At 39.1% G+C, this 23,291-nt stretch overlaps 1 protein-coding gene across 3 annotated transcripts in view; it reads left to right on the top strand.

Moving 5' to 3' along the window:
• RAB3IP (RAB3A interacting protein) overlaps positions 1-23,291 on the top strand; it is a 76,509-nt gene that overhangs the window by 33,051 nt on the left and 20,167 nt on the right. For all 3 annotated transcript variants that reach the window (XM_060194952.1, XM_060194951.1, XM_060194953.1), the window contains 3 exons: positions 5,235-5,510; positions 6,191-6,449; positions 22,195-22,290. In XM_060194952.1, the coding sequence (XP_060050935.1) occupies positions 5,260-5,510; positions 6,191-6,449; positions 22,195-22,290 (606 nt within the window). In that variant the 5' untranslated portion in view covers positions 5,235-5,259. Of the gene's footprint in view, positions 1-5,234; positions 5,511-6,190; positions 6,450-22,194; positions 22,291-23,291 lie in introns of those variants that run through there.

The raw sequence follows: 23,291 nt of genomic DNA, 5'->3' as shown, positions 1-23,291 counted from the left end.
AACATGGGCGTTGACTGGTCGATCCATACTCCCAGTCTGCCTCTCTCTTTCCCTAGTAGGGTGGGTCTCTGGGGAAGCGGAGCTCCAGGACACATTGGTGGGGTCTTCAGTCCAGGGTAGCCTGGCCGGCATCCTGATGACATCTGGAACCTCATCCTGATTTTCTGTCACTTTTCACTTTATTAGTTCCAAACCCTTATTCCTTGACTGTCCTCTTTTATTTCCTTGACTTCCCCATCTATTGAACTCTTACTCAACATTTTAGTCTAACTTATATTTTACCTTTTTTTTTTTTTAAGAATCATTTTCTCCTTCCTTTGCTCCAACAGCCATCAGGATAATCATTTAGTGACTCAGAATTGTCTATGTGTTTCCTTTTTAGTCCATTTTCAAACCTGTATTCTTAGAACTTAGTACCAGAATTTGCCCTAAGCAATTGAAACCAGTAATCTTCCTTCTATTCCAACTACAGTAACTGTAATTGATAAAAATATCAAATACACTTATACCAATATTATATATAAAATATATTTAAAAGATCTTAAAATTTGAACATTATGAAGGAAGTTGAGAAAATCTGTAGTATTTTAATTCATTATATTAAATGTATTTAATATAATATGTTATATTATTCATTATATTATGTTAAAGTAGTGATATGATCTTTTTTTTGATAGCCACAATTTGGTCTTAATAAGGCACACAGTTCAATAGCAGGTGCTAGGAATTGAGTACACATCACTGCTGGCCCTTTCTAGTGGCAGTTTCACCACATCTATCTAGCCAAAGGGAAAGGCTGCCTGGCGTGTGCACACGTGCGGTGGAAGACACAATAAAGAGGTTGGTCCATGGCTTGAACGTAACTGATTTTTAACGACAGAAGTGGTTTCTTTCATAATTCATGGTAAATCAAGAAGTCATTTGGGAATTTATAGAAGTATCGGGACCGAGAGTACTGTACCTTGAGTTTAGCTTAGCTCGTCTTAGATTGTGCTGCGTCCTGCATGAATAAAGAGATACTGCCTACAGCTCAAAAAAAAAAAGAAGTATCGGGACCTTTTTCCTCATTCAGCAAAATGTCAATATATTGAAAGAGGCAAGTAATAAATAATCCTTTAACTTTTCCTTTTGACTTGCTTGATATATTTACTTCCATTAGTATAATAATAATAATAAAAAAAAAACGGCTTTTACATAGATGATAGTAAAAAGTATGTCGATTCTTGCTTTGTTGAGGAAGAACAGTCGGGACAATATTGTGTTGCTCTTTAATAATATACTGAAGCCAAACACAACAACCTCTCTTCTCTGTCTCTCCCTTGATGATAATGTTTGTGCCAACTTAGTATCAGAAAAATATTTGGCAAGAGTTAGAAAATACCTTCAAAATGATGATCACCAGAATTAACTAATTTTAACTGGTAAGTGGTGGGTAGACACAGTGCTAAGTCATTTATATATATTGCCTTACTTAATTCCCATGGCAACATTGTGGCAAAGATACACTTTTATCTCGGTTTTTCAGAAGAGAATTTTAAATTTAGGGAGAGCAATAAGGTCATACTAGTAGCTGGTGGAGCAAGTAGTTGAGCATGATTTTAGAGCTCAAAGTTTATATTTATTAATTTTTTAAAAAGTATTTATTCCCTTTTGTTGCCTTTGTTGTAGTTATTATTGTTATTGATATCGTTGTTGGATAGGACAGAGAGAAATGGAGAGAGGAATGGAAGACAGAGAGGGAGAGAGAAAGATAGACACCTGCAGACCTGCTTCACTGCCTGTGAAGCAACCCCCTAGCAGGTGGGGAGCCGGGGGCTTGAACCGGGATCCTCAGGCTGGTCCTTGCGCTTTGTACCACATGCACTTAACCCACTGTGCTACCCTCCGACTCCCATAATTTTTTTTTAAATGTCATTTTCTCTGATCTTGTTGAATAGGACAGAGAGAAATAAAGAGGAGAAGGGACAGAGAGGGGGAGAGAAAGATAGACACACCTGCAGACCTGCTTCACCACTTGTGAAGCAACCCCCTGTAGGTGGGGAGCCTGGGGCTCGAACCAGGATCCTTAACCCCGTCCCTGTGCTTTGCGCCATGTGTGCTTAACCTGCTGAGCTACCACCCGGCCCCATCTTTATTTTTTTAAAAAAACTATTTTCTGTGAAGATATATTTATCTATTTGGGAGAAAGAAAGAACCAAAGTACACTCTGGTTTGTACAGTGCTGGGAATTGAACTAAGCATCTCATGCCTGCAAGTTCAATTCTCTTGACGCTGTGCCATATCCCAGGCCACTGCAGTTTCACTTTAAAATCCATAAATTTCCTTCTTACCTTCCAGTTTATTTGTTATTGAAGAAAAAAAAGCAAATAGTTTATCTAGTAGAGTTTCCCAGTGTCTGGACTTTGCTGTTTTTGTTCTTATGGCATTATTTGATAGGTTCCTCTCTTCCTCGCTCTTTACTATGAACTAATGAAGGTGTCTGTAGGCTTGATTTAGAATTGCCCCCTTTGTTTCAGAGGGGCAGGATACCTTTTTTGGTGTCGGTAGTATTCACTTTTTGTTTTTCTACACAGTCTTCATCATTTCTGATTTTCTCCCTTTTTGAGATTAGAGGCCATCATCAATGAGTACTGTGATCCTGACCGATTAGCTACAAAGTTGCCTGGCTACCTTTTTTACTTTGTGGATTCAACAACTATGGATAATTACTGCTTGAGCCCATGATTTCATTCAGATTGCAGAGTTGTAGCTATTAAAGGAAATAATAGTAATAATTATAATAGTAATTGTTATTTTTACCAGAGCACTGCTTAGCTCTGGCTTAAGGTGGTGTGGGAGATTGAACCTGTGACTTCAAAGCCTCAGGCAGGAGAGTCCTTTTGCACAATTATTATGCTATCTCCCCCACCCTTAAAGGGAATTCCTTTAAAAGGGAGTAATAAATCATAAGTTATAATAAATAATTTTTTTGTTGTTTGTTTGTTCTTCATAAACTTTTTAGGAAAGTCAAGAAAACTGATTATTTTCTAGTTTTTAAGATAATGAATTGACTCCATATCATTGATTAAAAGGGGCCAGTAAGTCTTTGTTTATTTTTAATATCATTATGAACTTAGAATCCAAACTGTGTGTGTGTGCACGTGTGTGTGCGTGTGCAGGTAATCTTGATGTTCTTAGTGGCGGCCCTTTTGATACCACTTGAGTTTTTGAGAACTTTGGTGCTTCCTGATAGAACAAGATGTTCCAATATCTTTTTTTTTTTTCTACCTACGTAACTGCCTCAGGCTTGGAATTTGTCATTTCTCAAAGAAAATATTTTTTTTTCTCAGAAAAATCTCATTGTCCTTTTTGGGTAGGGAATTATATTACTATAGGCACAAAAGATGGTCATTGCTCCGGAATTGGCTACTGTTCCTACGTACTTTTTCAGTGGCTAATAATAGAATTTTTTTTTTTTTTTTTTAAACCAGAGCACTGCCCAGCTCTGGCTTGTGGTGGTGTGGAGGGGATGGAACCTGGGAACTTGGAACTTCAGGAATGAGAGTCTTTTTAAAGCATAACCATTATGCTATCTCCTCCGCCCAGTATTAGAATTTTTAATAGAAACATTTTTAGTGATGTTTATGATTCAAATTTAGAATTTTAGAGTTCTAGTTTCTTTGATTACTCCTTATATACTGAAAGTATTTGTTCTGGGTGACACTGACATGACCATTTATAAGCTGAATCCTATATGTAATACTGATAGTTTCAGAATAGCAATGTCAGCATTAGTGCTAATATGATTACTGAAAATATTTGGATTTTTTCACTTCCGTTTGCCATTAGCATATATTACCCTGGAGATTGTTTTATTATTTTATAATTTTCAATGACTCTTTTTATATAAGATTAATCTACCATCCCAATAAATATTGGGTTGTCAAAAAAATCTTGACACATTTCAAATTTATATCTATAAAGGACAGTACATTTGGAAAGTAGTTTTCATGCTTCTTTTTTCCTGTGGGTATCCATTTTTTATTCATTTTTGATTTACCCTTCCATTTCTAAAATAATACACACATATATTGCATATAAATAAAACAAGTTTGTGTTTTCTCCTTAGGTTAAAGATGGAAAGGACTAGGTTTGTGTGTGAAACTGGAGCATCACATACGTGTGTGATGGGCCACTTTTTCACTAAGAGAGGGGGCCAGGCTCAAGCCCCCAATCTCTCTGCAAAGGGGAAGATTCACGAGCAGTGAAGCAGTGCTGCAGCTATCTCTCTCTCTCTCTTTCTATCTCCCTTCCCCCTCTGTCTCTGTCAACAAATAAAACTTTTCAAAATATAGAGAGGGAGAGAGAAAAACAGAAGGAGAAAGGCATTAGAGCACCTTCATTGCCTCTGTGGTGTCCAGGGTTTAAACTTCAACCATGCACATAGCAGATGCCCTATGTTGCACTTCGTACTAGGTGTGTTTAACCAGGTGCACCACCACCAGGCCCCCTTAGCGTGCCCTGTCCATGAGATATCACTGTGGCCCCTCAAGGAATAGTTTTATCTTGAGAAGTAAAATTGCTACTTGCTGTAATAAAGAAGGGTTTGAAATTTAGTACTTGCCAATTTCATAGTGTTTTATTTTCTGTATATCCTTGAAGGCCTGTGATATATAATAACTTAAATTTTGAGGGAATATCCATAGTCAGTTCCCTTTTTATGATGTCATGAGGGAGTACAGGTATTGTCATTCCACATTCATTCTGGTCCATCTTTTTCTATCATTCATTCTGGTCCATCTTTTTCTGTCATTCATTCTGGTTCATCTCTTTATTGTTTCTACTTATTCTAGTCAACATCACATCTGAAGGCTAAGTTAAAAGTAATAAATAACATTTTTATTCATTTTTCATTGTTAGTTATTGTACACAGTTTAAGAATATTAGCTATTATTTCAGGGTTATCCCAAATCTGACCGTTTGCCTTGTGTAGGGTTTATACTTTGAGACCACTTAGGACAACGATGTGTACTAACACTTAATTTAGGGAGATATGAAATTGCACCCCCAAGACAACACAGTCTTCTGAAATAGCATTGCCTTGATTAAAAAAAATAAATGTGCTGAGTAATTTCTTACTCTTTTATTCTTTTATTTCTCATAGACTGATAAACACAGTTTGCAAATTTCACCTCTTACGTTAATTTTAAATGTCAGTATCTCAAAATAACCACTCCCATTTTGTTTAAACATAGGTCATCTTATGATGAAGTTTTTGCTATGGCTAATGACCCCTTGGAAGGTTTCCATGAAGTAAACCTTGCTTCACCCACTTCTCCGGACCTTCTTGCTGTGTATGAAACGGGAACTCAAGAGCAGACTACCTCACCAAGTGTCATCTACCGGCCACACCCGTCAGCTTTATGCTCTGCCCCTGGTCAGGCTAACGCTTTAGATGTCTCTGATCTTCCTACACAGCCTGTATACTCTTCACCCAGGCATTTAAATTGTGCAGAAATAGCTGGTATCAGGTAGGAGACCATTAAAGCGCCACATTGAACAAATAAAGTTTGCTTGACTGTTTAAGTTTTGTTATTTTAGCAATTTTGAATAATATAACTTTGTCCAAGGAGAGCAACACACATCAGTGTTCAAGAACAGGGGGGTCAGCATCTCTGTTTTTTAATGTAAAGAGTCAGATAAGAACTAGTTTAGACTTTGTGGGCCATCGTCTGTTACTCTCTAACTCTTTAACTCTCATGTTAAGCTGTGAAAGCAGCCATAGATTCTACATGAATTAATACACTCTAATTAAGTTTTACATATGGACACAATTTTGAATTTTATGTAATTTTCTCATGCTGCAATATTTTATTTTGATTTTCATTCAAATACTGGAAACCACTGTAAAAAAATCATCCTTGTCTTATGGACCTGACAAAAACTGGCAGTAGGTTGAATTTAGTTTGCCAATCCCTGTTCTAGAATAGCACTATCCAACAGAACTTTATGTGATGATGAAAATGTTCTCTCTTTTTGTGCTATGTTGATAGCCATTAGGCATACATGGCTATTAAGAACTTGGAATATGGTTGTTTTGTCTGAGGACATGCTGTTAACTATAGCAATTTGGGTGGTCCGCTTTAGACCTGTGTGTTTCTGCTAGTTTGAATGGCGAATATGCTGATGTTTTCTGAACTCTCCTTTACAGCATCCATGTTGCAGATCCAGCACCTTGTTCTACCTCTGGAGTCTCGACTGGGTTGACTAAATTAACTACGAGGAATGACAACTGTAATGCAGAGAGGGAGTTTTTACAGGGTGCCACTATAACAGAGGCTTGTGATGGCAGTGATGATATTTTTGGGTTAAGTACTGATAGTCTGTCCCGTTTACGAAGCCCATCTGTTTTGGAAGTCAGAGAAAAGGGCTATGAAAGATTAAAAGAAGAACTGGCAAAAGCTCAGAGGGTAAGAAAAAAGAAATTTTACTCTTCCATATATTATATTCAGAATTAATATTTATCCATGGGATGGGGGCAATTTGAAATCTCTGAAGGTTTATATTTTCCCCTCATAAGTGCACAGCCCCAACTCCTGGTGAGCAATGTGTAGCAGTCATTGAAAAGGCTGAGCAGTGAAGAAGCTCACCTGAGTATGAACTGGAAAAGTAAGATTCTCATGGAATCTCATTCTATGCTCCTGACAGGACCTGTTTACCTGTAATGCAAGTTTGGTGGGATATATATATATATATATATATATATATATATATATATATATATATATGGAATATTGACAAAACCATAGGATAAGAGCGGTATAATTCCACACAATTCCCACCGTCAGAAATCCACATCCCATCCCCTCCCTTGAAAGTTTTCCTATTCTTTATCCTTTTGGGAGTATGGACCCAAGATTATTATGGGGTACAAAAGGTAGAAGGTCTGGCTTCTGTAATTGCTTCCCCACTGAACATGGGTGTTGGCAGGTTGATCCATACTCCCAGCCTGTCTCTCTCTTTCCCTAGTCAGGCAAGGCTCTGGGGAAGCGGGGCTCTAGGAGACATTGGTGGGTTTGTCTGCCCAGGGAACATGGTGGCTTAAAGAGTTAAGATATAAAGCAGAACAAATTACTGACTAATCATGAACCTAAAGGCAAGAATATTACAGGTGAAGATTTGGTGGGTTATATGTGTTTGCTTTTCTTTCCTTTTGTGTGGTTTATTTTTTGGCCATTTTCTTGAAGCTTATGTAATCCAGGTTGTCTTGTTTTGAGGAAGTGTCGTCGGAAGACAGCCTTTGCTATTTATCTGGGTTTGATCCCTTCTGTATTTTACATTGCAGACCTTTCTTTTTTTCTTTGGTAATTTGTTCCATTTCCCACTCAGTCATCTTTAAATTTCTGCTGTTTGCTTCCAAATTTGTGCCTCTATCTTATTTATTTTTTATTATTACTTATTTTCCCTTTTGTTGCCCTTGTTTTATTGTTGTTGTAGTTATTATTGTTGTTGTTGATGTCGTCATTGTTGAATAGGACAGAGAGAAATGGAGAGAGGAGGGGAAGACGGGGAGAGAAAGATAGATACCTGCAGATCTGCTTCACTGCTTGTGAAGCAATTCCCCTGCAGGTAGGGAGCTGGGGGCTTGAACTGGGATCCTTATGCCAGTCCTTGCGCTTTGCACCTAGTGCGCTTAACCTTTAGTGCTACTGCCTGACCCCCTGTATCTTATTTCTTATCTGAAGTGGTAATTAAATTTCAGAAGGAAAATTATAGCTGTAAGTATTCATATGTTAGAAAAAGGGAAGGTATCTAATTAGTAATGTAAACTGTCTTTAAGAACATAGAGAATAGCAAAATAAAACCTGAGCAAGCAGAATGGGGGAATTAAGAGAAGAGCATGCATCAATGAAATTGACAACAGAAAATTTGCAGAAATGGAAGAGAGTACTTTTTTTTTTAAAAGATCAATATAGTTGAAAAACCAAGGTTAGGATTGATTACATGTATTATTAATAATAGATATCATAGATTATTAATACCAGGAGTAAAATGGAGGCTTTTTAAAAAAATTCTTTACTGGAGAATTAATGTTTTACATTCATCAGTAAATACAGTAGTTTGTACATGCATAACATTTCTCAGTTTTCCATATAACAATACAACCCCCACTAAGTCCTCTGTCATCCTTCTTAGATCTGTATTCTACCCTCCCTCCCCCACCCCAGAGTCTTTTACTTTGGTGCAATGCGCCAATTCCAGTTGAGGTTCTACTTTTGTTTTCTCTTTTGATCTTGTTTTTCAACTTCTGCCTGAGAGTGAGATCATCCCATATTCATCCTTCTGTTTCTGACTTATTTCACTTAACATGAATTTTTCAAGGTCCATCCAAGATCGGCTGAAAACGGTGAAGTCACCATTTTTTACAGCTGAGTAGTATTCCATTGTGCATATATACCACAACTTGCTCAGCCACTCATCTGTTGTTGGACACCTGGGCTGCTTCCAGGTTTTGGCTATTACAAATTGTGCTGCTAAGAAGATATGTGTACACAGGTCTTTTTGGATGGGTATATTGGGTTCCTTAGGATATATCCCCAGGAGAGGAATTGCAGGATCATAGGGTAGGTCTATTAAATGGAGGCTTTAACTATAGGCTTTAACCATAGTTCTTCTCACATGAACAGTAAGAAGAACTCTACATATGTTAACTTGATAACTTTGGACCAATTCACATTTATTAAATTGAGAAGGCAAACTTTTTTTTTTCAATGCCACCAAGGTTGTTCCTGGGGCTCAGTACTGGCACTACAAATCCACCACTCTTGGAGGCCATATTCTCTCTCTTCAAATTTAAAGTTATTTTTTCATTTTTTTGAATAGGATAAAGAAAAACTAAGGAGTGGAAGAGACAAAGACACCTGCATACCTGCTCACAAAGTGTCTCTTCTGCAGGTGGGGAGCAGGGGCTCAAACCCCAGTCTTTGTACATGGTGATATGTGTACTTAACTGGGTGTACTGCCTGACCCCTAATGGCAGACATTTTTCAGCTATAGTTTTCAACATAAGCATTTCACAAATGTATTGTACTATTCTTTCCCTTAATGAACATGCCTATCAAGAATTTAACATGTACTTTCATTTATTTTTAAAAGATTTATTTCATGAGAGAGTTGGCTCATGAGTAAAGTTATGCTCTGGCTTTTTTTGATGTCAGAGATCAAACCCAGGTCCTCATGCCTGCAAGTCCTGTTTTGTACTTGTTGAGCCACCTGTTTGGCCTCCAATATTCATTTTTGTATCCCCATTGCCTAGCACAGTACAATAGAATGGCTGGTATATATATATATATATATATATATATATATATATATATATATATATATATATATATCTTTACACCTTTTTCAGTGAATGACTAGTTGTTAAAAAACTGTAGATTTTGCAAAACTTTGTAGATTGTCAGAAAAAAAATCGTTAGCTTTCAGTGTTTTCTCAAAGGGCGTGAATTTGGTTATATTTGGCTTCTACAGTCTACATTAAACTCATGTTTTAATACACAGTATTGAGTGAAATCAGTTTATGTAGTTGTGTAGAAATATATTTACATGTACACATATTCATGAATGCTTAATTGCATTTTGATTTATGATGGGCTACATATATGACTGTGAACCCCCTAGGTTTGTATCTAATTCACAAAATTGTCTTATAGCATATTTATTAGACTGTACCCCTGTTGTTATGCAAAGCATGATTATATGTTGATCTTTGAGTTTGTGGTTAGTAATTGATCAGAACAGATGCTAATTTCTTTTTTTTTTAATTTTAGAAAGGATAAATTAACAAAACCGTAGGGTAGGAGGGGTACAACTCCACACAATTCCCACCACCCAATCTCCATAACCCACCCCCTCCCATGATAGCTTTCCCATTCTCTATCCCTCTGGGAGCATGGACCCAGGGTCATTGTGGGTTGTAGAAGGTGGAAGGTCTGGCTTCTGTAATTGCTTCCCCGCTGAACATGGGCATTGACTGGTTGGTCCATACTCCCAGTCTGCCTCTCTCTTTCCCTAGTAGGGTGTGTCTCTGGGGAAGCTGAGCTCCAGGGCACATTAGTGGGGTCTTCAATCCAGGGAAGCCTGGCCAGCATCCTGGTGGCATCTGGAACCTGGTGATTGAAAAGAGAGTTAACATACGAAGCCAAACAATTTGTTGAGCAATCATGGATCCCAAGCTTGGAATAGTGGAGAGGAAGTGTTAGGGAGGTACTCACTGCAAACTCTAGTGTACTTCTGCTTTCAGGTATATATTTTGCAGTAGTTTATGGATACGTGTGCACATAAGCTCTCTCTCACAGAAACTGGTGTATATCTAGGTTATGGGACTGTTAGAAAGTGAACTACCTGAGATGAAATTAGAGTGTACTATAAAAGGAAAGGTCTCACCCGAGTAATGAAGCTGAAGGGTTGTCATTCCACACGTGAAGTCTCTGGACACAGTCTGAAGTGAAGCATGTTGAGGTGGCAATCGTTGCGTTGGTTAGGTTGTGATCGGCGGATGCAATATTATTTGGTTTGGATTGGGAGATGCATATGGGAAAGTGGGCCCTATCCAAGGATTCCAGGACTGGGGGAAGTAGGGGCTCTATAGTGGAGATGTGAGGTTCCTGCTGTCTTAGGGTTCAAAAAGACAATCGATAGTTAATGTTATCATCACATTATTTGTTAATTGGGTTAACTTTGAAAAGTCCTTTTGTTATGGTTTGCTGTACAGTATCCAGTATCTTGTATATAGCTGTGCTATTGGATGCTTCTAATCTACTTGGTCTAGGCTTTTGAGAGAGTCCGCATATCAAATACACAGCCTATATATTAAAAGGATTCAGTTTATGTTTTGAGAAACTTTGAGACATACAATTGATTTTCCCCCTCTCATATTAATTAACTACTGATTTATGTGTCTACATTTTGCTAGGAGTGTACATAAACACCATTCCCACCACCAAAGGACTGTGACCCATCCCTCCTGCCCACTCCCACCCCCCACTGGCCCAGGAAGCTGCATGTCTACCCCTCACCACTGGGTTTTTACTTTGGTGCCCTACTTACAATTTGATCAGGTCCTGCTTTTAGTTTCCTTTTCAGATCTTCTGAGTCAGCTTCTGTTGATGAGTGGGATCATCCCATACTCATCTTTATCTTTCTGACTTAGTTCACTTAACATAATTCCTTCTAGCTCTGTCCAAGATGGGTCAGAGAAGGTGGGTTCATTGTTTTTGATAGCTGCATAGTACTGCATTGTGTATATATACCACAGCTTTCTCAGCCACTCATCTGGTGTTGGGCAGCTGGGTTGCTTCCAGGTTTTAGCTATTACGAATTGTGCTGCTATGAACATAGGAGTACACACCTCTTTTTGGTTGGGTGTTATGGAGTCCTTGGGGTATAACCCCAGGAGAGGAATTACTGGATCATATGGAAGGTCCATGTCTAGCCTTCTGAGAGTTTTCCAGACTGCTCTCCACAGAGGCTGGACCAATTTACATTCCCACCAGCAATGTAAAAGGGTTCCTCTGTCCCCACATCCTCTCCAGCATTTGTTGCTGCTGTCCTTTTTGATGTATGCCATTCTTACAGGAGTGAGGTGGTATCTTAGTGTTGCTTAATTTGCATTTCTCTGACAATCAGTGACCTAGAGCAGTTTTTCATATGTTTGTTAGCCTTTTGGATCTCCTCTGAGGTGAATGTTTTGTTCATATCCTCTGTCCATTTTTGGATGGGGTCATTTGCTTTTTTGGTGCTAAGTTTGCTGAGCTCTTTATATATTTTGGTGATTAGTTTCTTGTCTGATGTCTGGCATGTGAAGATCTTCTCCCATTCTGTGAGGGGTCTCTCTGTTTGTTTAATAGTTTCTTTGGATGTGCAGAAGCTTTTCAATTTGATGTACTCCCATTGGTTTGTTTCTGCTTTAGTCTTCCTTGCAATTGGGTTTGATTCATCAAAGATGTCCTTGAGGTGTAGGTGGGAAAGTGTTTTACCAATGTTTTCCTCTAAGTATTTGATTGTTTCTGGTCTGACATCTAGGTCTTTGATCCATTTGGAGTTGATTTTTGTTTCTGGTGAGATAAAGTGGTTCAATTTCATTCTTCTGCATGTTTCAACCCAGTTTTCCCAGCACCATTTATTGAAGAGAGCCTCCTTTTTCCATTTAATCCTTTGGGCCCCCTTATCAGAGATTATATGCCCATAGGTGTTGTGATTTACTTCTGGGCTTTCAATTCTGTTCCACTGGTCTGTGTGCCTGTTTTTGTTCCAGTACCATGCTGTTTTGATGATGGCTTTATAATAAAGTTTAAGGTCTGGGAGTGTGATGCCTCCATTTCTGTTTCTTTTCCTTAAGATGGTTTTGGCAATTCTAGGTGTTTTATTGTTAAGCCTTTTTAAAAAAATTAAAAAAATATTTGTGTCCCTTTTGTTGCCCTTGTTTTTTGTTGTTGTTGTAGTTATTACTGTTGTTGTTATTGATGTCATCATTGTTAGATAGGACAGAGAGAAATGGAGAGAGGAGGGGAAGACAGCGAGGGAGAGAGAAAGATAGACATCTGCAGACCTGCTTCACTGCCTGTGAAGTGACTCTCCTGCAGGTGGGGAACCAGGGGCCCGAACCAGGATCCTTACACCAGTCCTTAAACTTAAATATTGTTAGGTCTTTTTTCTTTTTCTTTCTTTTTCCCCATTTTTTTTTTTTTAAAACTTTTGTACTACTTGTCTTCTGATTGCTGTGTTTAGAATGTCTAATGTAATAATGATATAATATGGCTTAAATCTACCATCTCTTCTGTTTATCTCTTCTATTTGTTCCTTCCTCCTTTTGTACTTGGATGAATTCCATATTTTTAATAATTTATTTTATAACACATGACTTACTAGCTATCTATGTATGTTTTTTTTGCTAATTTAGTCATATCTTTAGAGTTTATAGTCACCATCTCTAACTTAATTACTGTCTAAATGCTAATGACATTAATTTAGTAAGAGAACCTTGTGAAAGTATACTTCTAGTTTTCTTCTCCCCGCTATTGTATTATGATTGCCATATTTTTGCTTCTTCATATATTTTAAAATACATGGTTATTTGTATTAAACCGTTGATTATCTTCTAAAGGGATTTAAGTAGTAAGGATCTTTATATTTACCCAAGTGGCTGACATTTCCAGTATGCTTCATTCCTCTCTGTGGATCCAGATTTCCATCTAATAATCGCTTTGTACCTCACTGCATCTTTAACAGTTTTTGTTATGTGTGTTTGCTAGTGATAATTGACTTTTAGCTGTTGTATATCTGAAAAAGCCTCTTTTGACTTTTATTTGTGAAAGGTATTTTTACTGAATAAATAATTAGGGGTTGATAGATTTTTTTTCTTGTGCACTTTAACAATGTTACCTTGGTTTATTCTGACGCTCACTGTTTCTCACAAGAAGTCTGCTGCTTTCCTTTGTACGTGGTTTGAGATTTAAGGGCATGCATTTTCAGGAAACTACATAGTGATTCTCATACATGCCAGGGTATGAGACTTACCATTGAAGTGGATACATTCAGCTTTTAATTAATTTCCTTAAAACAAATGATGTTCAAGATAAAATATATAGTAGAATCTCTTATGACCAAACCCATGTTCAGCACGACACTGCTAATCCAGTGTGACCATTTTTCATTTTTATTGGATGGGACAGAAAGAAATTAAGGTTGGGGGAGAGGTAGGGAGAGAAAGAGATAGACATCTACAGACCTGCTTTAATGCTTGTGAGGCGACCACCTTGCAGGCGGGGAGCCAGGAGCTGGAAGGGGGAATAGCATTTCTTCATCCATATGTGGTGCAGAGGGTCTAGGATAGGGCTATATACCTACAAGGAATGTGCTATACCTGCTTATCTCTCTCTTCACCTCATTTATTTACTTTCTAATGAGAGAGAGAGAGAAGAGATAGAACACTAGTACATTATGGTGGCATTTGTAATGTCAGGGATTGAACTCAGGGTCTCATGCGTGCAAATCTGTGCTTTACCACTGTACAACCTCCCAGGTGTGCTCTTTCTTCCTCCTTACCTGAAGAAATGTTGACTGAATTAACTTCATTTTCATAGATAGTTATGAAACTATGACATGTTAAGAGCTTGACAGAACCTTGCATTAAACCTGTGCATGTTTAACTTTGTAAACTAACACAGGGAGAACTGGCATATTTATGATGTCTTTCTATCCCAAAACATGGTGGAGGGATGATGAGGGTGGTACACCCAGTTAAGCACACACATTACCAAAATATGGTATGTCCTCCTTCCTATTTATTCTTCCTATACTTGTATTGGAAATGCTTTAAAATTTGCGTTGGCATTGTAGGGCTTAGCATGATAAAGTTTCTTTTCTTGTCTCCTTTAATTTCTTTTTTTTTTTGCACAATACTCTGCCTAGTCTTGATATCAAGATTGAGATTCTTACTATATTTTTATTTGTATCTAGATTTAATATACTTTGCCCATCTTTTTTTTTTTTTTTATTATAAAAAGGAAACATTGACTAAACCATAGGATAAGAGGGGTACAACTTTCCACAATTCCCACCACCAGACTTCCGTATCCCATTCCCTTCCCTCCCCTGATAGCTTTTCTATTCTTTAACCCTCTGGGAGTATGGACCCAAGGTCATTGTGGGATGCAGAAGGTTGAAGGTCTGGCTTCTGTAATTGCTTCCCCGCTGAACATGGGTGTTGACAGGTTGATCCATACTCCCAGTCTGCCTCTCTCTTTCCCTATTGGGGAAGGGCTCTGGGGAAGTGGAGCTCTAAGGCATACTGGTGGGGTTGTCTGTCCAGGGTAGTCTGGTCAGCATCATGGTAGCATCTGGAACATGGTGGCTGAAGAGAGAGTTAACATACAAAGCCAAACAAATTATAGAACAATCATGGAACTAAAGGCTGGAATAGTGCAGATGAAGTGCTGGGCGGGGGGGGGGGGGTGTCTCCATTTTGTCGATAGCTATTAGGCATATTTTAGTTACATTGCAAAGGGCCTGTGGCTATACTAGTGTTTTTTTTTTTCCTGAGCCTGAAATCTGATATGCAGGTGGATCCAAGTTATTATCTGGGGAGATGATGTCATGGCTGGCAGAAGGACCAGAAAGCTGGATCAGGGAAGAGAGTAGCTCCCTAATATGGGAAAGGGGTATAGGTATTGTTGACTGTAAACCCCATTGATTTGATGTGATCTAGGGCCCATAAAATTAGCTTAGGAGCCTGTGTGACCTCTGTATCCCTGTAGATCTGAGCTCACATTCTCTGGTCATGAGTAGGAACATTCCATGCTGCCCCAGTATTGACCCATCTTCCTCAGGTGTATCATACAATATGTTGTCCATCCTCCCTTTGGAGGATGGGAGATTCTCTACCATTGTTGATCCAAGTTGAGGGCAAGGTCCTATGGGGGCCCACAAAGGGGTCTATTGTCTTGTTCCTGATAGAGATGACCAGTATCAATGGAGAGAAGGATTTATTTCAGGTCTAGGCCCATCGAGTCTGTTTGGGAATCTGAGGATTCCCTGATTAGGGCCCCAGCTGGTGAAATGGCTTGATAGTGACTAAAGAGTCATCGTTTAAGTATGCCAGTCTCTTGCCCTTATTCAGCTTTTGCAGTCCTTGCTTTGATAAGGTTAGCTTTGGAGTGAGAGAACTGTAATAGGAGGTAGGTGAGGTTTGCCCATCTTTTTAATCTGTTTGAGTCACTTTGCTTTAGGCATGTATTTTGTGTAGTGCAGAGATAGATTTTGTCTTTTTCACTAATTTGAGAATAATTTTCTTTTAATAGCTAAACTACCCATTTACATTTATTGATAAATGTTCTGTGTTTGAGCTTGGCTTTGTCACATGGCTTTTATTTACTGTGCATGTATACAGATCTTTTTTATTGCCTGTTCTATTTTTTGTGCCCTCTTCCTTTTTTTTTTGTTTTTGAATGTCTGATTTTTATTCTAGTAGTTAAGCCTTAATCAAAGGTATTTATTACCTCCTCTTCTTTAAATACCTCTGTTCCACTATCATAAACAATCCTAAAATTATCTAGTGACTATTTTTCATTTACTTTTAATTACACATTAAATTAAATATACTTTTAATTATTTTATGTGAATATCTGTGGTATTAAATATGTTCAGGTTTATAACTGATTTGTGAGGAACTTAGTTTGTGTATTTTTTTTTTTTTTAATTGCCACTAGGGTTATAGCTGGGGCTCAGTGCCAGCGCTACAGATCTACTGCTCCTGGTGGCCATTTTTTCCTTTTTTTTTTTTTTCCTAATTTTTATTAGATAGGACAGAGAGAAATTGAGAGGGGGAGAGTTAGAGAGGGAGAAGGAGAGAGAGAGACACCTGTAGACCTGCTTCACAGAGAGAGAGAGAGAGAGAGAGATAGAGAGACCTGTAGACCTGCTTCACAGCTCATGAAGCATCCTCGCTGCAGGTGGGGAACATGGGCTCAAACCCAGGTCCTTGTTGTGGGTCTTTGCACATAGTACTATGTGTGCTTAATCAAGTGTGCCACTGCCTGGCCCCTGTGAACTTAGTTTAATTTTCTCTTTTCTTGGCAAGACTGTTGATCTTACAGAGATAGAGCATCACCTTTTCACAGGATATGTCAGCATACCTCACCCTTCACAAATCATCATTCTCTACCATAGAATACTGTGTCTCCAACTCCCTTTCAACTGCCTCTCGCCTCCTCCCCTTAAAGGCCTTGAATCTTCTGCAGTTATACAGTTAAAAGTTTCACCCTATTTTCATCTTCCCAGATCAGATCAAATCCATGGGGTTTACAATCAACAATGTTTATATACCTTTCCCATATTTGGAAGCTACTTTCTTCCCTGATCCAGCTTCCTGGTCCTTTTTCCAGCTATGACATCATCTCCTCAGACAATAACTTGGATCCACCTGCATATCAGATGTCAGGCTCAGAAACAAACAAACAAACAAAAACCTAGTATAGTCATGGACCCTTTGGAATATAACTAAAATAGTTCTACTAACTATCTACAAAACGGAGACCCCCAAATTTTCATCTGCTATATTCCAGCCTTTAGGTTCATGGTTAGTCAACAATTTGTTTGGCTTTATATGTTAACTCTTTTTTCAGCCATCAGGTTCCAGATGCTACCATGATGCCAACCGGACTTCCCTGGGCAGATATACCCACCAAATGTGTCTTTTTTTAAAAAAAAAAAATTAAACTCCCTATTCTTTAAATAAAAAAAAAAAAGAAAGAGAAAAAAGTTTCACCCTATTTTTCCTTGGCTTTGTTTCCCCAAGACCCATCAATGAGTGAGATCATCTGGCATTTATCCCTCTCCTTTTGGCTTATTTCACGTAATATGATTCCTTCAAGAATCATTCAAAGATTATGGTAGCATCATTAAAAAAATTTTTATTATCTTTATTTACTGGATAGAGACAGTCAGAAATTGAGAGGGAAGGGGGTGGGAGAGAGACAGAGAGACATGCAGCCCTGCCTCACCACTCCCAAGTCTTTTCCCCCTTCAGGTGGCGACCACGGGCTCAAACCTAGGTCCTTGAGCATTGTAATATGCATGCTCAACCAGGTGCATCACCACCCAGCCCCTCATTATTTTTTTGAAATTTTTATTTATAAAAAGGAAACACTGACAAAACCATAGGACAAGAGGGGCACAACACACAATTCCCACCACCGAAACTCCGTATCCCATCCCATCCCCTGGTAGCTTTCCTATTCTTTAACCCTTTGGGAGTATGGATCCAGGATCATTATGGGATGCAGAAAGTGGAAGGTCTGGCTTCTGTAATTGCTTCCCCGCTGAACATGGGCATTGACAGACAGGTCAATCCATACTCCCAGCCTGTCTCTCTCTTCCCCTAGTGGGGCAGGGCTCTGGGGAAGTCTGGTTGGCATCATGGTAGCATCTGGAACCTGGTAGCTGAAACATATAAAACCAAAGAAATTGTTGTCTAATCATGAACCTAAAAGCTGGAATATTACAGATAAAGATTTGGGGTCTCCGTTTTGAAGATTGCTAGTAGGCCTATTTTAGGTATATTCCAAAGGGCCCATGACTATACTAGTTTTTTCCTGAGCCTGACCTCTGATATACAGGTGGACTGAAGTTATTGTTTGGGGAGATGATGTCATAGCTGGAAAAAGGACCAGAAAGCTGGATCAGGGAAGAGAGTAGCTCCCACATATGGGAAAGGTGTATGAGTATTGTTGACTGCTAACCCCATCGTTTTGATCTAATCTGGGGCCCATATTCAGCGTGGGAGCCTATGTGACCTCTGCATCCCTGTAGATCTGAACTCACATTCTGTGGTCATAAGTAGGAGTGTTCCAAGCTGCCCCAATTTCAGGACCCATCTTCCTCAGGTGTAGCATAGAGTATGTTATCCAGCCTCCCTTCGGAGTATGAAACATTCTCTACCATTGTTGATCCACATTGAGGGCAAGGTCCTATGGGGGCCCACAGAGGAATCTGTTGTGTTTTTCCTGATGGAGAGAGGGATCTATTCAAGGTCTAGGCCTATCATGTCTGTGTGGGAATCTCAGGACTCCCTGACTATGGCCCAGATGAACTTCATCATTTCTTTATTTCTTTACTTATTTTCCCTTTTGTTGCCCTTGTTTTTTATTGTTGTAGTTATTATTGCTGCAGCTGTTGTCATTGTTGTTGGATAGGACAGAAAGAAATGGAGAGGGGAGGGGAAGACAGAGAGGGAAAGAAAGACAGACACCTGCAGACCTGCTTCACCACCTGTGAAGCGACTCTCTTGCAGGTGGGGAGCCGGGGGCTTGAACTGGGATCCTTACGCGGTTCCTTACGCTTCGCACCATGTGCGCTTAACCCACTGCGCTACCGCCCGACTCCCCATCCTCATCATTTCTTATAGCTGAGTAGATTTCATTGTGTCTGTATACCACATTTTTCTGTTTGTTTGCCTTTTCTCTTTCTCTCTCTCTTTCTGTCTTTGTCTCCTTCCTTCCTTTCTTCCTTCCCTCCCTCCCTCCCTCCCTCCCTCCCTTCTTTCTTTCTTTCTTTCGCCAGAGCACTGCTCATCTCTGGCTTATGGTGGTGTCCCCATAAGGATTTGGAGCCTGGATTTGAACCTGGGATTTGGAGCCTCAGGCATAAGAGTCTCCTTTTACAACCATTATGCTATCTACCCTCAGACCTTGTACTTAAAAAATTTTTTTTTTCCCATGTTGCAATGAATTAGATTCCTTGCACTATTAGGAAGATGGTCTTGTAATTCTTCTTCTTCTAGCGTTTGCCCTTCTTCCGTAGCCAGTCAACAGCGTCAGGTTGAGCCTGATGTAAAGTTTCGAGACCTCCTTTGAATCTGGAGAGGTGGCAATCGTTGACTATGTGGGTCATAGTCTGTCTGTAGCCGCAGGGGCACTTCGGGTTGTCTCTGGCTCCCCAGCGATGGAACATAGCGGCACACCGGCCATGGCCTGTTCGATAGCGATTGAGGAGGGCCCAATCATAACGTGCTAGGTCAAAGCCGGGTTGACGCTTGCAGGGGTCTGTGATGAGGTGTTTGTTCTTTACCTCAGATGACTGCCAACTCTGTTTCCAAGAGACTGGAACAGAGAAGTTCAGTGTAGGCGTAGGGGACCAGATTGGATGACGAGACGTCAAGCGTTGGACAGGGTGGGCGAAGATGTCCGCGTATATTGGCAGGTCCAGTAGAGCGTAGATGTGGGAAATGAACTTAGATGATGCCGCATCCCGACGAATATCTGGCGGGGCGATGTTGCTAAGAACTGGCAGCCATGGAACTGGGGTGGAACGGATGGTTCCAGAAATTATCCTCATGGAGGAATATAATTTGGAATCGACCAAGTGGACATGGGGGCTACGGAACCATACTGGGGCACAGTATTCTGCAGTGGAATAGCATAATGCCAGAGATGATGATCGTAGTGTGGAAGCGCTCGCGCCCCATGAGGAGCTGGCCAGTCTTGCAATGATGTGATTCCTCGCGCCCACCTTTGCTGCAGTTTTTATGAGATGTTTGTGAAATGACAGAGTGCGATCGAGAGTAACGCCAAGATAGACTGGTCTTGTAATAGAAATAGGTCAAACAAACCAGGATAGCTTTAAGTTCAGTTTTAGGTTCCTGGCTTTCACCTCTGTAGCCTCTTCTGTCTCTCAGAGCTAAGCCTTGCTTAAGATTTTCTTTGCTTCCTCCATGTCTCTTTGTAAGCTTCATAGACTTAGATTACATTGTAAGATCATTATTTTTTTTCAATAATTTTTATTATCATTATCTATTGGATAGTGACAGCCAGATATTGAGAGGGAAGAGGGTGATAGAGGGGAAGAGACAGAGACTACCTGCAGACCTGCTTCACCATTTGTGAAGCTTTCCCCCTGCAGGTGGGGACCAGGGCCTTGAACCCAGGTACTCATGCATGGTAATGTGTACTCAGCCAGGTGCACCACCACCCAGCCCCTGTAAGATCATCATTTCCTTGTAGTGTTTTTGTGATCTTGAGACCTTGCCTTTCCCATCTTCCTTTCCTATCTGGACCTTTTCTCATTCTGTGCCCATTATTCTTATCCTGTAGCCTGGCTTTAGGCTCTAAGAATTCTTTGCATATGGGACAACTCTGAAAGGTTTCTTTGTTGATGCTTTGAGATTCCCTAGAGTCAAGAGCTACACAATTTCACTTGATGCCTCAGCATTGTGCACATAGACTTTTGCCTTGATCTGCAACTAGGGGCCTGTGAAAACCTTTCTGCTTTTCTCCATTTGCCTTCAAATTTGTCATCCCGGTTTCCACTGAGGGCATGAGTGTTAATAGTAGTTTTGGGGAGCTTCTTTATCTCTCTCTCTCTCTCTCTCTCTCGTTGACCAGAGCACCACGTATCTCTGACTGCTGGTGCTGGGGACCTGAACTGGCAATTTTCACATGCAACCCCTGTGTGTTACTACTGTGCTATCTCCCTTGCCCACCTTTCATCTCATTCTGTTCTCTTTGGTGCAATGGCTAATCCTGAGACATTGGCAGCAGAGCTACAGTTTCACAGAGTCCAAGATTTATGAAGTTTTCTTTTATCTGATTTGCTGAATATATATTCATTGGGTTCTTCTGATGTCCAGCTAGTATATTTGGTTTTTAGGAGTTGTTCTTTGGGAATGCAAAAACTATTGGTATTACCACAATTATGACACAACTAACCTGCTATTTTACTAGTATGATTACAGTTATATATAGGGAGCATAGATTAAAAAAAGATTAATTTAGGGCCACATATAAAATTTGCATCTTAACTGAGGATGTTTTCCCTGTTAAGTCTTATAATTCCTAATCACACACTTCCAACTTACTTTGTGCAATTGCTTTCATTATTTTAAGCAAACTTTTCATGCTTGTGTAATAAACACTCATGGACATACATATGATTGTATAGGCTTTAAGTGTTTTTCATGAAAAAAGACACCATTGTGGCCAGCACGCAGATCAATAAACATACCATTATAGCATCCCAGAGCCCTCTTATGATCTCTTGAAGTAGTTACCCTAAGGGGGAATCACTGTCCTAATTCAAACACTTGTAAATAAAAGAATTTTTTACACCTCTTAAAGTGACCTGCTGAAGAGTCATGTATAAATGTGGGATGTGATTTTTGTAATTAACATTGCTCTTGTTTAAAATGCAAATATGCATCATTTTGTCTCTGGTTACACTACTAATGAGGATTTTAGATTAATTGCATATAGTACATGAAATTATGAATAAACATATTTCAAAGTAAATATGAAAACCCCCCACTAGATTTTTATTGAAATGCATAATTGAAGAAACTTCTTGCTTGATACAGATATGTGCAGAGAAAAATTAGGGTAAAAAAAGAATTAACTTGTTTATTTTCACATATAATATAGACTCGTTTAATTTTGGGGTGTTTTATAAAGGAAATATTTAATATACCAGCAAGATTACTGTTTTAGATTTGCCTGTGATTTTCTTTCACATAGCAAGTGCTACATAAACATTTTCAACGTAAACATCATAGGAGGGATAATACTAGTATTTTGTACTTATATTAATAAAGATGATATAGTCTGCTGAATCTAATTTGACCTAACTATGGAAATCCAAAATAAAATGATTAATTTCTCATAGGAACTGAAGTTAAAAGATGAAGAATGTGAGAGACTTTCTAAAGTACGAGATCAACTTGGACAGGAATTGGAAGAACTCACAGCTAGTCTATTTGAGGTTGGTCTATTTACATCTTGGCCAAGAGCAATGTCTTCATTTTTATATACTGATAGAATTGTTTTTGGTTTTTTTTTTTGATGGAACCTGGAAAAAAAGTGTTTAATTTCACATATCTTTGTGGATCCTCTAAAGAAAAAGAAGGCCTTTCTTCCTTCCTGTAGAAGTTGCTGGTTTATTTCAGGATGAAGCTTTCCTGAGTGCAGGAACTATGCCCAACTAAACCCCCTCTGGTGAGGTGGGCAGGGGGACTGCCAGCAAAAACAAAACTCTAAGAAATGTAGAATATATAACTTAAAATGTTGTTAAAAATCAGTTTATATGAGAATGCACATGTAGAAATTAATTTTAATTAATTTTAATTTAGGGACTGCTTTAGAGTAATTTTTTTTTTTTTTTTTTTTTTTTTTTTTTACCAGAGCACTACTCAACTCTGGCTTATGGTGGTGCAGGGGATTGAACCTGGGACTTTAGAGCCTCAGGCATGAGGGTCTCTTCGCATAACCATTATGCTATCTACCCCTGCCCTTAGAGTAATTTTTAAACACAAAAGCTGGCAAACTTATTTAGTAGCTATCTGATATGGAATGATTTGAGGTATACTAAAAGTCACTTTTTGTTTGTTAGAAGGTATGCATCTTTATCTGCAACTGCCACCAGGACCAAATTTCCAGCCAATTCAAATAGTATTCCTCAGTAGGTGTTGCTATTAACATTTCAGGAGGCTTAGCATCTTTGGTATGTTAGGACTTGCCAAGAACACAGCAAATGGGATACGTATATGTATATGTGTATGTGTATGTGTATGTGTATGTATATGTATATATGCTTCTGTGGAGAAAGAGACACAATTGGCTCATGTGATTATGGAGGTGGGAAAGTTCCAAGATCTTCAGGGTGAGCTGGCAAAATGGAGACCCAAGATAACCAGTGGTATAGTACCAGTTTGAGTTCAAAGGTCTGAGAATTAGGACTGCTGATAGTATAGTTCTAGCCCTACC

The sequence above is a fragment of the Erinaceus europaeus genome, chromosome 7 (assembly GCF_950295315.1).
Source record: "Erinaceus europaeus chromosome 7, mEriEur2.1, whole genome shotgun sequence".
Classification (NCBI taxonomy): domain Eukaryota; kingdom Metazoa; phylum Chordata; class Mammalia; order Eulipotyphla; family Erinaceidae; genus Erinaceus; species Erinaceus europaeus.
This window is presented reverse-complemented; position numbering and strand designations above follow the sequence as displayed.